At 46.4% G+C, this 13202-nt stretch overlaps 1 protein-coding gene across 2 annotated transcripts in view; it reads right to left on the minus strand.

Annotated features, from left to right (window-relative positions):
* Nucleotides 1-4445: 4445 nt before the first annotated feature.
* Nucleotides 4446-13202, minus strand: part of Htr4 (5-hydroxytryptamine receptor 4) — a 172375-nt gene continuing 163618 nt past the window's right edge. For both annotated transcript variants that reach the window (XM_004631274.3, XM_004631275.3), the window contains one exon: nucleotides 4446-4683. In XM_004631274.3, the coding sequence (XP_004631331.1) occupies nucleotides 4596-4683 (88 nt within the window). In that variant the 3' untranslated portion in view covers nucleotides 4446-4595. The remainder of the gene's footprint in view (nucleotides 4684-13202) is intronic.

A 13202-nucleotide genomic window follows, 5' to 3' on the forward strand; every position in this document is an offset into this window, starting at 1 on the left:
GGCCCCTGAACCTGCTTGCAGGTGCTTTAATCTGCTGAGCTATTTGGCCTGCCCAGTGTGTTTTTCTTCTGTTGAATGAAATCAGCAATCCCTCCCCACTAGCTGTTGTGAGGGGCGCAGAGATCTTGTGAAAGTGTAGAGAAACTGAGGTTCCTACCGTGGTTCCATGCTCCCTGGGAGTGTTGAAATCGACCACACGGTGCTCTCCCCAAGAAACACCGAGAAGTCCACGCTTCCTGTGCATTCCACACGGGATGCGCAGGGCGGGAGCAGCTCTTGGCTCTGGTTCTTGCAGTCTGTGGCTGGTTGCTCAGTAACCCAGGCAGCAGAACACTAGAGAGACTGGGCAGTGTCAGTGCTGAGCACCTGCCCTGCCCTGCTGGTCAGTCTTCAGCCTGGATGCTTTCATTATGTAAATATGGAGGTTGAGGCTCAGAAAAGAAAGCAACAGAGCAAGGGGGTGGTAGATGGGGAATAGCCCTGTGTGGGTTCTTCAGCTCCCAAACCGAAGAAGGGAAAACACTTGCTCAGTACCAGGGCAAGAAGAGGAAAGGCTGCACGTGACATGTAAGCCCACCAACCCCAGAAATGAACGCCAATGGGCACTTGCAGGACTGAGTCTTCAGACTCAGAGAGCCAGCTTTGCATTCCAAACCCACACTTTGCAGATCTCTCACCCTGGGCCATTCTCCAATGTCTCAGCTGAGCAGTTTGGTCATCTGTAAAGAGGGGGTCATCTTGGTACCCATCTTATAGTCATAATTTTTTTTTAATTTTTCTTTTTACAGTACAGAATTTTATAAGACTTATGGAATTATGTGAGTTAATCCATGCAAATCACTTAACCACAGTACCTAGGAAAAAGAAGCTCAGTAATTTGTTGACTTCCTTTATAATTATTAACTAAGTTACATTCTGGAAAGAGCTGAAAGAACAAGCAAAGAGAAGTTGTACAATCAGGTTGATGATCAGAATTTAAGAGTTTCACTTTCCTTCTCTGTTTCCAAAAGTGTGAAATGCTTCTTGTATTTAAATCCCCTGGATTTCTAAAGTTCCGGAAGCTTATTTCTTCTATACATTTCCTTCCACTTCTATCTCATGGCAGAGTCCTGCAGGAGTGGCAGGTGCCTCTAACAATTCCTGACATTCCACAGAGCCCAGAAAAGGATCTAAGCTCTCAGTGGGGAACTTGAGAGTTTTATTTTCTTTTTGTTTATGTCTATGGCTGCTTTCTATTCGGGGTAAGTAAAATTGATTTTCTATTTTGGACACTAATGTAATCTTTCCTTTTAAAATAAATTTGTGTCAAGTGAAAACTCAAACTAATTTAAATAAAGACATCAAATAACTGATACCATAGGCAGGAGGCATATTTGACAAAACTAATGGAGGCCGATGGTGATCCATGTTGGGACACTCACAGTGACCGATTCTGCCCTCTCAGTGATGTCCCTGTTCTATAGGCGAGACAATGGAGGCAGCTGCTGGATGAGGCCCAACAAGGCATTCTGTCTCATCACACCCAGACCCTCAAATCTGTCCCAGTATTGTTTCAATTCAAGCCGAAAACGTTGCCTCAGTGGCAGAAGAGACCATGAATTTTGGTGGAGAGAGTTAACTCCATTAGACTTTGTTTTCCTCCTCTAGATGTGGTGCTACTAGGAAGATTTCTACCACAGCCAAGGCAAGTAATAGAGAAAAAGGGAAAAGCAACTCAGCTCTTGCACCAAAGAGAACTACAGGACCAAATAGATAAATGCCGAGACAACACAGCACCAAGAAGACATTATTATTTTGTTCTCATTTGAAGACAATATTAAAAGCAATGTAGTTTCCCACTCCCTGGTCCTTGCCTAGGTGCCCTCCCTCACCCACCCTTGTGCCCACCCCACTCCCCAGCCAGATGGCAATTTGCCTCAGGACAGCAAGTTAGCAGCATGAAGTGGAGATGTTGGTGAGTTGGCCAAATCCTAGAAAGAAGGTGTTTTACAAACACCTTCTTGGGTGTCCATGGAAGGAGTGGATCTATTTCTTTTGCTTCCTGGCCACAAATGGTGAGGATTGGAATGGAACTTTCAGGGCTGGACAGCTGTTTGGGCTGGATGGGGTGAAGAAGCAGAGTGAATCCCCCTCTAGCAGGTATGGAGGCAGGCTGACTGTGGCATCCATCACCCCACTGACTGCTGGGGCAATCGGCAGGTGATGCTGGGCCCACAGCTGCCTCTGCCACAGGAACAATTCTTCCTGATAGGGCTAGCCTGCCATTGAAGATTTTCCTTCTGAGTCTTCCATACACAAGTTGGATTTTGGGAAGACAGAACTGTAGCTATTGCCAGGCTAGCAGCTGCACAGATGGCACAAATCTGATCCTGTCCTGTGAGTCTTCACTGAGGATATATGATATATCACAATGTCATCCGAGCCCTACTACAAAGAGACAGCAAAATATGCTTATGCAGCTCTCTTCTGCAAAAGAAATCACTGCGCAAGGAAGAATGTTGCCGTTTCTTCAGGTGCTGTCCTTTTCTAGTCCAATATGTCTGTGACCTCTACAGACACTGATCGTGGTCCAGTTCCCAGGAGCATGTCCACCAAGTTAGGAAGAGTCCTGAGATGAGGTAAGACTTCCTTTTGCCACCTATGTCTTAATCTTTGGATCTCTACTGAATCCAAGTTGTCATTCAGTATAAAGGAGATTTGTCACAGAGAAATAAAAGGTCATATAAGCATGCTTGATTGCTAAGCCCTGGGGAAGAGAAGCATTTCATAAGATGAAATCCTACTCTCTATGAGCTTGTGTGCACACCTGGATACAAGGGAGAGCCTCTCAGTGTGGGACACTGAATACTTTTCCAGCTACTTCAGAGCACTGAGCACACCTCTGCTGACTGCCATCAGGCTTCTTTCTCTGCCTTAGTCCTGCCCTAAGAAGTGCTGAAGGTTTGGAGGAGCGCAGAGACTGCACCCAGACAGCATACAGAGAACACTGGACCTCCAAGGTCTTTACCCTCCACCTTCCACATGAAAAAGTGAAGAGGAGTGAACCCCAATAGGTGATAGCCTTCAAAACAGGGAGGGTTCTACAGTATGGGGACAAGCCCCTGCAGTGTGCCTGCACAGAGGATGGCCTGGGATGTGGGACTTTCAGCACTAACACCAGACACTGGGTCCCCTGTCTTCCATGCAGCCTGACCATCCCTGCACCCACACCACGTCTGAGGACCAAAGTCAGCACGATGGCCTGTGAGTTGAATCCTGACCTCATGGATGGAGTGGAGAGTAAGGAGGCAACTGTGACTTGTGAGATCACTGGGGAGGAAGGAGCAACAGACTAAGCAAAAGGGCAAGGACAGCCAGTGGCACCAACTTGGGCGCCTCTTTATCTTGTGCTGTGTGCACCCAAGCCCCACTTATCTTTTTGCTGCCTCCATTTTGTTCCACGGACCAGCAAGCCATTTGTTCAACTGGGCTTTTGTCATTAAAAGAATGCCCCCAGAGTCTCAGCTTGGAGGCACAATGTATACAAAATAAACTTGGGGGATAATAAACAACTCTGCTACTGAAGGGGATGCATCTTCCTAGGAGCTCAGAGGGAATGAGGTGCTATGAAGTGGAGCTGCGCAGGAAAGGCCAAGGGCAGCTCCCCCAGCGGAAGTTAATGGGGTTGATATCATTGCCCAGAGCAGAAAACTGTCCTGCCACTCACAAGTGCTGCTCAGTCCAAGCTCAGAACAGCCCCAGCAGGCACTCCCAACAGCGACTCAGCTTCCAGCCCATTCCCCTCACTGTAAAATCATTCTCGATCAACATTCTCAGGAAAGCATCATTTCTGCATGGTCACTGGAGGGAAGTGAATCAATATTCCAAATGACCCTCTGCACAATTCTAAAGATGTTTTTTGGCAATTAATGTAAAGCTAAAACCTAGGCAGAGTCCCCAGTCTGAAGAAAGAGAAGACAAGTGTTCATGGCTATAAACCACGAATCTCCACGTTTTCCTTTTCAGTCCCTCACTTCTTCTTGGCATTGACATCATCTTAATTCCATAAGAGAGCACGCTCACATCACGATGGGCAAGAACCGAGAAGAAATGGGAGGCTGAGTTAAGAGAGAAGGAGGTGGTGGGGGCGTTGGGTGGCAGATCACAGTCTTGGGATACTTGCGGGTTCTCCGGGGAAGGGAGCCCAATGCTTGGCCCCAGATGGAAGCTGAAGCAGACTTATGTTCCAGCAAAGGATAAAACTGCCTTATGATTAGAACTTTCCGATGACAGAAGGGTGTGCATTTGAAGGCACTGACCTCCTAGCTTTCAGGTATGCAAGCAGAGATTGACCAGCTTTCAGGGATGCGATGAAAGGTGCTGCTCCTGCTTTGGGTGGTAGGCTGGATCTGCCCGAAATCCCTTCGTGACTGTGAGATCCTTGATGCTCTGACCTCAGGTCCAGCCCAGCTCTATCCTCCAAGTACCTTCGCTAGGCCCTGGGGCCCAGGTGCCTTGTGCCTCACTGGTGGTGGTGCCAGGAGTGATGCCAGGGTGTCCTGTTCATGCAAACATGAATGGAAATGAATGGTTGAGGTCCCAAGCCACGTCCTCGATCAGAAGCATGACTCCAGGGACTCTGGGTCATGGTGTATGGGCAGTTTCTCAAGCTCCTGGTGGTGCCCACTGTGCAGAACTGTGTACCTAGGAGGGAAGGAAAGAAGGCAGTAAAATTCTGCAGGAACCAAGTGCCACTCCCTCTTCTCTCACCTTCCTTCTGAGGGCATGGTGTCGGGGATGCCGGATCAGTTGGGATTTCACAAAGAGGAAAGGTCACCCAGATTACACAAGATAAAGGTGAGGAAACTGAGTCCTGAAGGGAATGTGTCTAGGGTTACACAGAGCTTGAGTGACAGAACTGGGACAAGGACCCAGATTTCTTTTGTCCCACCCACACCTGGGGCTCTGCCGCACTCATCCGAGAGAAACTCAAGCTGCATGGGATGAGCTAGGTCCCTTCTACCAGTGCTGGCGTTCAGCACCGTGAAAGTGCTGTCTGAGAGGAAAACACTCAGAATCTGAAATATGATGTAACCATGTTTATCATTTCAGTTTTGTGTGGTGCCATTTGCAAGAGTAAATCAATTAGGTGAATGAAGCAACAAGTTGACTGTAAGCGTCATAGTGATACTGACTAGTGGAGAAGCACTTCTCACGATTCCGCAGTGCCACACAGCTGCACTCAACACATTAATTCTCTTTAGATCCCTAGCTGCAGTCATGTCTCATCAGCAGTCACACATGTATCAGTATCCAGAAGTCATCTGTAAGGAATTTCTATAACATTTAAGGGGATGATCACCACTCACTCTTGAGGCCAGTGTCAGGCCCAGAGATACAAGCAAAATTCACCAGCCAGTTATGTGCCATCACATGTTGACAAAGCAATGTATTAGTGGCTTGTCATGGCTCACCTTAAAGTTTGCTTTCAATTACAATAATTATTACAGATTTGTATTGATCAGTTGGTTGGTGCTGATCTGACTAGGGATTTAATGCTGACAATAGCCCCATGAGATTACATTGTTTTCATTTGTTTACATCTGGGAAAAATCATGCCTGGTCAAGGTTAGTAACTTGCCCAAGGAGATGAGATGTCAGTGATGTACAAATGTACACTATCAGACCCTCTCCATCTGTTGCCAACACCATGTACTAACTGGTTCTCACACAGCCAAGGATTGTGTATAAGACCAGAACAGTGAGCATCTTGTTCTCCAAAAGCCATTCCTGGCTGTGTCTGACAGGGCAGTGTTGTTGGCTTTTATGGGGTAGAGACCAGAGACACTGCTAAATACTGCACACTACACAGCATAGTCTCCCACAAAAAAAAACATAGGACCCCAAATATGAATAGTGCTGAAATCAAGAAACCCTAATCAAAAATGAGTAGTTTTCTTAACTGGAGAGAACCAGGTATTAGCTGAGGAATAAAGACATAGGGACTGTCATGAGTCTGAGCTCTCACACAACTGCCACTGTGGCTATGGCTAAGACAGAGGAGAGAGAAGACATAGAGAACCAGAGCCTCAGCTTCTGCCAGCCAGCTAGATGCACACTGGGGCGGAGGAGTAAGAACAGGAAAGGGGAGAGCATAGGTCAGGGCATGTGCTCTTAGTGAGGGGAGGCAGGAATGTTCCCAGGCAGATGCAAGACCCTTGGAAGTTAGTGCAGCAGCCACTGAGTCTCAGACCCTCTGTGCTGGGCTTTGCTGTTCTGCAAACCCACTGGCTGCTTGTCAACCTCCTGGAGTAGGGGTCATTGGAAGGAGCCTGACAGCTGGAAGAAAGCAAAGCTTCCCCACCCCACCTCAGAGCTGGCTCTTGCTAAGGTTGCTGTGAGCATCTCCGCTAAAGCACAGGAGAGGCTTCCAGGCCCAGCAGCTGCCCCACAGCAGGCTCTGGCCTTCACAGACCAGCCTAAGGACAGCCTCTCAGAGGCTAAGACTCTGCAGTGGGGTGCTGAGCTAAGTTCCTATGTCATGCAGATGGCCATTTCCCAAGCCCTGGAGAGAGTAGCTGCTCTTTGCTGTTGCTACCTCCACAACACCTTAAAGCGTTGTTAACTGCTCTTCCAGTAGTTAACAAGCATATGCTACATTGACATCTTTTATATTAAAATATTGTTTAACTAATGTGTGGTTTCCATCTCTGCCAGAACCTTCTGGTATACAGTGACAGAGGAACAAGCAGATGCCTAAGCCGAAGACATGCCAGGTAAGGAAATGGCAAGTGCCAAGTCCTGAGGCTAGATCCTGCCTGGTATCTTTTGAGCGGTGAGGTGTCCTGGGTCAGAAGGAGTGCAAGGAGTTAAGGTCAACAAGGTACCAGGGCCAGAGCAGGGATGAGGCCGCCTTGGCGACTCCAATAAAGCTTGGGCTCTTACTGTATGTGAGGAATCCAAGGGACCTTTCGGCAGGCTGCTTCTGGTGCTCTTGAAAGCACAGCTGCCCATTCCTTAATGTAAAACTACATGTCAAGAAACACATTATAGGTGATGGACGTCAGGGCGTATCTAGAGCGTACTGCCTACTGCACACCTAAGTGTAAGTGTGTGATAGAAAGATTGCACATATGGGACCCATCATTAACTGAAAAACTGCATGTGGCACAAGACTAGAGAAGACAGAAAGGTGACAGTGAGTTCCTTGAAGAATTTACAGCCATAACTCAGAAGACAGAAGACGGCACCTTGGCCCAGAAGGTAGCTGTAAAGATGATGAGAAATATAATTCTCAGAGCAGTGGGATATTTAATGCCAGCAGAAAATGCAACCTTTAAACTTCTGTGGGTCTCCTTTATCTTCTCTTATGAGCTAGAGGGTTGTATTATTCTACAGGGTGACCAAGACCAGGACTGGAGTATGGCAGACCTAACTCCCAACCGAAGCTGCACCAGCTACTGGCTTTGTGATAGGTGGCAAGTCACTTCAGTTCTCTAGTCCTCTCTCTCTTCCTCTGTCACTGAAGGCAGCAGCACCTACTTACCATATTCCTGTATGGATTAAACAGCAATGCAGGAGAACATTAGCACAGAGTCTGACACAGCCAAAGCTCAATGCATGGCAAAGCTAAACTTCTCTTGTCTACATCTTCCCCTTGAGACCTCATTTAGCTAAGCGTGAGTACATAGCAGTGACGGTCATGATGACATTCACACAACTCTTGACTACTGAGAAACATGTTCTTCATTCATTTTCTGCTCATGCAAGACCTAGAAGGCCCCAAAGTACAGGAGGCCTTCATTGAATCACAAGCTCTCTTTGAAAGTCTGCAGACTACAGTAGCATCAATCAACTGTTCCATCCCCTAGCTTCTTTTGGCTGTAGTTCTATAGCCTAGGGCAAGGAGCTGAAATGACTAGGTTACACAGAAGAGACAGGGGAGACTCTGGAAGCCTGAGGACTCTAAATACCATGGGAAGTGCCAAGGCCTGGCCAGGAACCCAGGCAGACACCATGCACTGGTTTTGCCCCGAGCAGCAGCGGGTAACAACTTTTGAGGAGTACAAATATTCCTGAGGTAGATGTTTGATCTGGAAAAATTTGAACATGAGTAAAAGAATGATAATTAGGAGATACGTTACACAGCTAAGTTTATTGAGGAATTAAGATGCATTACTGGTACCATACCTTTTTTTTTTTTTTTTTTTTGTGGTACCAGGGATTAAACTCAGGACCCTGCAATTGCCAGGCAAGTGCTTATTCTACTGCGCTATCTCCCTGGTCCTACCATATCATTTTTGATAATTACAAACATTATTTCATTTACTTTTCACAATGTTAAGTAGTGATCACTCTAGATGGATCCAGTTCACAGATGAGGAAACCTGAGGCTCAGAGCAGCTAAGTACTTTATCCAAGGCCACAGGGGGCACAAGGCACGTGCTCTTAACCTCAGCTCCCACTCCACAGTTTCCCCTTTTGATGGCTAATAAGTTGCCGCAGGGAGCTCATAGCAAGGGGGCCTTCCAGTTGAGAAGGCAAACCCATACTTGTGATCATAGAGGATGCGCTGCCACAGAACGCAGGCAAGGGAGACGGCACTCGTCGCGCTCTCCAGCTGCTCTCCTGAGTGGGCCCCCCGTGTGGTAATCAGTCAGCTGCCAAGACATCTAGAGCAGAGGAGTGTGGCAGGAGCAGGTACTCCAAGCAGAAACTCTCTTTGTCGGGAGGAAGTTGTAAGGCAGCTGCGCTCTGTAAAGACGAATGTGGGCAGAAGGGTGAGTCTTCTGGCCGTGTCGTAAATGTGGGGCCTCTCATTGGCCAGGACGGGTGGCCCACACGGAAAGGAAGGGCTCATTCGCGCATTCCTCGGCTGGGGGGCAGCAAGAAGGCAGCATGACATGCAGCCAGCCTGAGGGGTGCTGCCTGGATTTAGATATTCCCAAGTCTCGATGAGTAACATGTTTTTAATTTTCAGATACATGTTTGCTTTGATAGTAAATAATCTCAGAAGAAGACTTGGGGTCAGCTGGATGGCCACCTTGTGACCCTGCTCCGCCTGAATTCAGGGCTTGCCTTTGTGGCATCTGTCCCAGTGCTTCAGTGACAGCAGCTACTGTCTTGGAGAATTTCTTCCCAGCAGCTTATTGACACATTCCTTAAATTTGGGAATGTCGCAAGAAAAGGAAGCAAGTAGTACTGCAGGCAAACACAACAGGGTTAAAATTCTAAGACATCTTACTGTCCACTTGCCTTGGTCAAGTCAGCTAGTTTTGCCCACTTGAAGCTTAGAAAACAAAAATAAAAATATGGGCTTTTGATGCAAAGTGCCCGCGTTCAAGTGCTGGCTCCGCCCTAGTTAATTCTGTGAATTATTCCAAGCATTGTGGGTTGTCGCGGGGACTAAAAACGATAATGTATAAAAAGTGCGCAGTAGAATGATGCTAGTCAACTAGTAAATCATAAACGTCACCATAAGTGCTTCCTTGTTATCAGATGATCAGGGTAGGACTTATCCCCAGTAAGTACTGGATTCAGAGCGTAAATCTATTCCTTAGTAAAAGGCCAAATGTTTCTCCACCATTAATTGACCACACAGCTGAAAGAAACCTTTGAGATGGTTTTACTGATAAAGAAACACCATGAAAGACCAGAGTCATCTGGCAGGGTGATGACATTCTCCCAGCTCTGTTTGGTGTAAAATCTGACTTAGAAGCTGGCAGCTGCCCTCATGGGAAGGCGACCACTGGTGAGTGGGCGTCCCTGGGCGGTTTCATGTCCTGATGAAAAATCACTGCTGTTTCCCAAGCAGCAGCAATGTGGGAAGCAACTCCCTTCAGGCTGGTTTGCTTCTCCCCTTCACATTAATACACTCAAACGTGACAGGAGCTACATTAGGCTTGGTAATTACCTGAGTACAATTCATCCACCAAGCAATTAGGATCCCACTTAGAGCAGCCTGGACACAGTGCTTAGCAGTGTCCCCACACTCCCCTCTGCCTGCCCAGCCTGTGTTGTCAGGAAATGATCAGACCGGGTGGCGCACCACCCCAGCCCTCCCCAGCACATAGGGAGCACTTAGGAGAAGGTGGTCTTATTAGTAAAATAGAAAATGCCTCTATTTAAAGAGAGCTAATCCTCAGGTAGAATCTCACAGAAGCTAGAGCTCTGTAACACAAAAATAAAGATTTCACAGAAGGCATTTTTTTCAGTGCTCAAGAGTGAATGAGACTTTCAAATTCTACACCTTTGTTCATTCAGTAATATGCTCACTTTAAAATGTTATTTTGAGGGTCAAACCTGGTTCAGGCACCGTGCTGTGCCTTGGAGTGAGGATCATGGAAAATTATTGACACAGTCACTGTCCCACAGAGCTCACAGTGTAGTGAGAGATCCACAGTCTAGTGTAAAATTACAGGTACAAGAAGCTCTAGGAGTCAGAAGTATTTTCTGGCATTATGAGAACATCTTAGGAGGATGTGACCTGGGTGAGTATCACGGTAGTGTGACTGAGAAGGTGACAAGAGATGAGACCTGAAAGATGGGTGGAGGCAATGAAGACAAAAGGAACCGCAAGCTCAAGGAGCATGGTTGGGGAGAGGCAGGACAAGGTGGGCATCGGCCTAAGATGAGATGCAGGGTCAGAACAGGCCCACCTACTAGCAGCTGCTGCCCACACCCTAAGAGCAGTAGGAAGGCAGCTAACGTTGCAAGCAGGGTAAATTCAGAAAGGCCTTATGTTTTGTAGGATCATTTGGCTGTTGCGCGTAGACGGGACTAGAACAATTTGTTTTTGTTTTTGTTTTTGTTTTTGTTTCAAAATTTTATTGATAAACAGATAGCAATGAGACAGTTTCAAATCAAATCGGAAGTACAGATTCAACAAATAACACACTGCATATATACTTCTTAGTGGTTAATTGCTGTACAAGATGTGCACTTGAGATCCTATTTACAAACACCATTAGAACAAATCATTCTATTCATTAAGAGAATGCAACTATGTATCTATCCTAACCACTTTGAATACACAGATACAAAATGGACATTCATCTGTATACCCCATTTTTTCTGAGTTCCGTTATTGAATATTATAGGTGTGTAAACTCAGCAAAATATTCTAAAAGAGTCCAGTAGCCCATAATAGCATTGGGTCTTCTGTTTAACTGGCAATGTCAGAAATTATTGACCTGAGTCCCCCACAGCTCAACATAACAGCATGGCTTTACTTCCTATATTTCGTCTTCATACTTTTCTACTGGATGGTTAAGACCAAGGTAAAGCAGGACCTGTGCAACAAGAGTTGTAGCTTTTTGGTCTGAGAAGGTCAGTGAAATTCCCTCAGGATTTATCTTGAGATCCTGTACCTCAGATTGTAGAACATTTGTCAGTAGGACTAGAAAAATTTGGATTTGATGTCCAAGGCCAATTCAGTGTATTAGTTTTCTGTGGCTGGTAACAAATTATCGCAAACTTAGTGGTTTGAAGCAGCACCATGCATTGTCTTCAGCTCTTGCATTTATAACTTTAAACTGGGTCTTCTATGGCTAAAATGAAGGGATTGGTCTTCTTTGGGGGGCTATAAAAGGGAGAATTCACTTCTCGCCTTTCCCAGCTTCTGGAGCTGCCCACATTCTTTGGCCCTGCAGCTCCACTCTGTGCCCCAATCTTCACAGTCTCTCTGACTCTGGTTGTCACTACCTCCAACTTTCCAGAAGCTTGTGATCACAGTGGGCCCACCCATATAATACAGGAGAACCTTCCTGTCTCAAGATGTGTAGTTAGTCATATCTGCAGACCCTTTGGTCATACAAGGTCACCTTTTCCACAGATATTGGGGATTAGAAGGTAGAGCTCCCTGGGTGGCTATCATTTTGCAGACCAAAGATGATTCTGGGGGTGTTCACAGATGTTTGTAGCTCAGATATATACAGTGGTAATGGTGCAGCTGGTGGGAAGTCAGCTACTTCAGGATGTTACCTGAAGGTAGAGCTGACAAAACCTAATGGTGCCTTGGATGCAAGGGCAGTGGAGTGAGTGCACTCCAGGCACCGGCAGGACTGTACAAGGGCACAGGCAGGTAAAAGCATGGAGTGGCTGTTTTATCTGAGGAAGAGGGCATCCTACATGTGCTCCTCGAGTGCTGAGAGATGGGGCTCAGGGGAGGCACAGCAGCATAACTGAGGGTCTTGGAAGGTGGCAGCTAGGCTGCTGCTTAGGTGGATGGTAGCAGCTGGACCACTGCTTAGGTGATAGAGAATAAAATAAACAGAGGTTGCCCTGGGGGAAGCGGAATGACAGGCAATCAAGACACAGACCACACTGTGGGGAAGCTAAGGTGAGGAGCAAAAGAAGCAGCAAAGCTAGAGGAGAGAGCAGGATCATGTACAAGGGTGATGGGTAAGATACCATTGCTGATTGCAGACTGGGGCTGGCTGAAGTGTCCAGGTTGAGTCTGTTCTAGCCTGTGGACTAGTGAATTCTCAGGCTACTAATGGTGGCATCGCACGCTGATCCTCCTCTTCCTCAGGAAAATTGCCTTCAGTGCCTTAGCACTCTTCAGAGGCCAGGGTTTCTAATCTCTCCCAGGTTCCCCATTGTTCATTTCTCACACTGGTTTTATCTTGATTACTAGAAAATGGATAATCTGAGTGGTTCGGGGATTGGGGCAACAGGTCTTCCCATGCTTACCACAGAATGTATGGAAATATCTGATGATCAGACAATAGCACAAAGTGCTCCTTCTCTAACCTCACTTGTTTTTTTGTTAAAACCACAAGCTATTTTATTAAATATTAGTGGATTCATTTATGAAAACAGAGCCTTCGTGGATTGATCAGCCCCTAAAGGCCATACTTCTTAACACCACCACAACAGCTTCCAAGTTGAGAGGAATTTCTAAGGAGACACAAACAACAGCTTTCAGCTTCTCATACCATCCATGGTTCCCATTCGCAATGATATTGGTTCTAGTTCTCCAGGATATTAATGATATTTTTATTGCTATTTTTACTTATGAGGATTTTATCTCCCCACACGGTATCTAAGGTAATTTCACCTATTAGTTTTGTTTCTGTCTTTCGTATTAGACATTTTTTTTCCCTCAAATATCTCCCTGAAAAATGCTCATTTTGCAAGGCATTATTGATTTGTCAGCTGGGAGCTTCCCTGCTGGGTAATCTAGTTAGGTCACTGCTTGGTAGTAAGTGGAATTCCATTTT

The sequence above is a fragment of the Octodon degus genome, unplaced genomic scaffold, assembly GCF_000260255.1.
Source record: "Octodon degus isolate 3935 unplaced genomic scaffold, OctDeg1.0 scaffold00040, whole genome shotgun sequence".
Classification (NCBI taxonomy): domain Eukaryota; kingdom Metazoa; phylum Chordata; class Mammalia; order Rodentia; family Octodontidae; genus Octodon; species Octodon degus.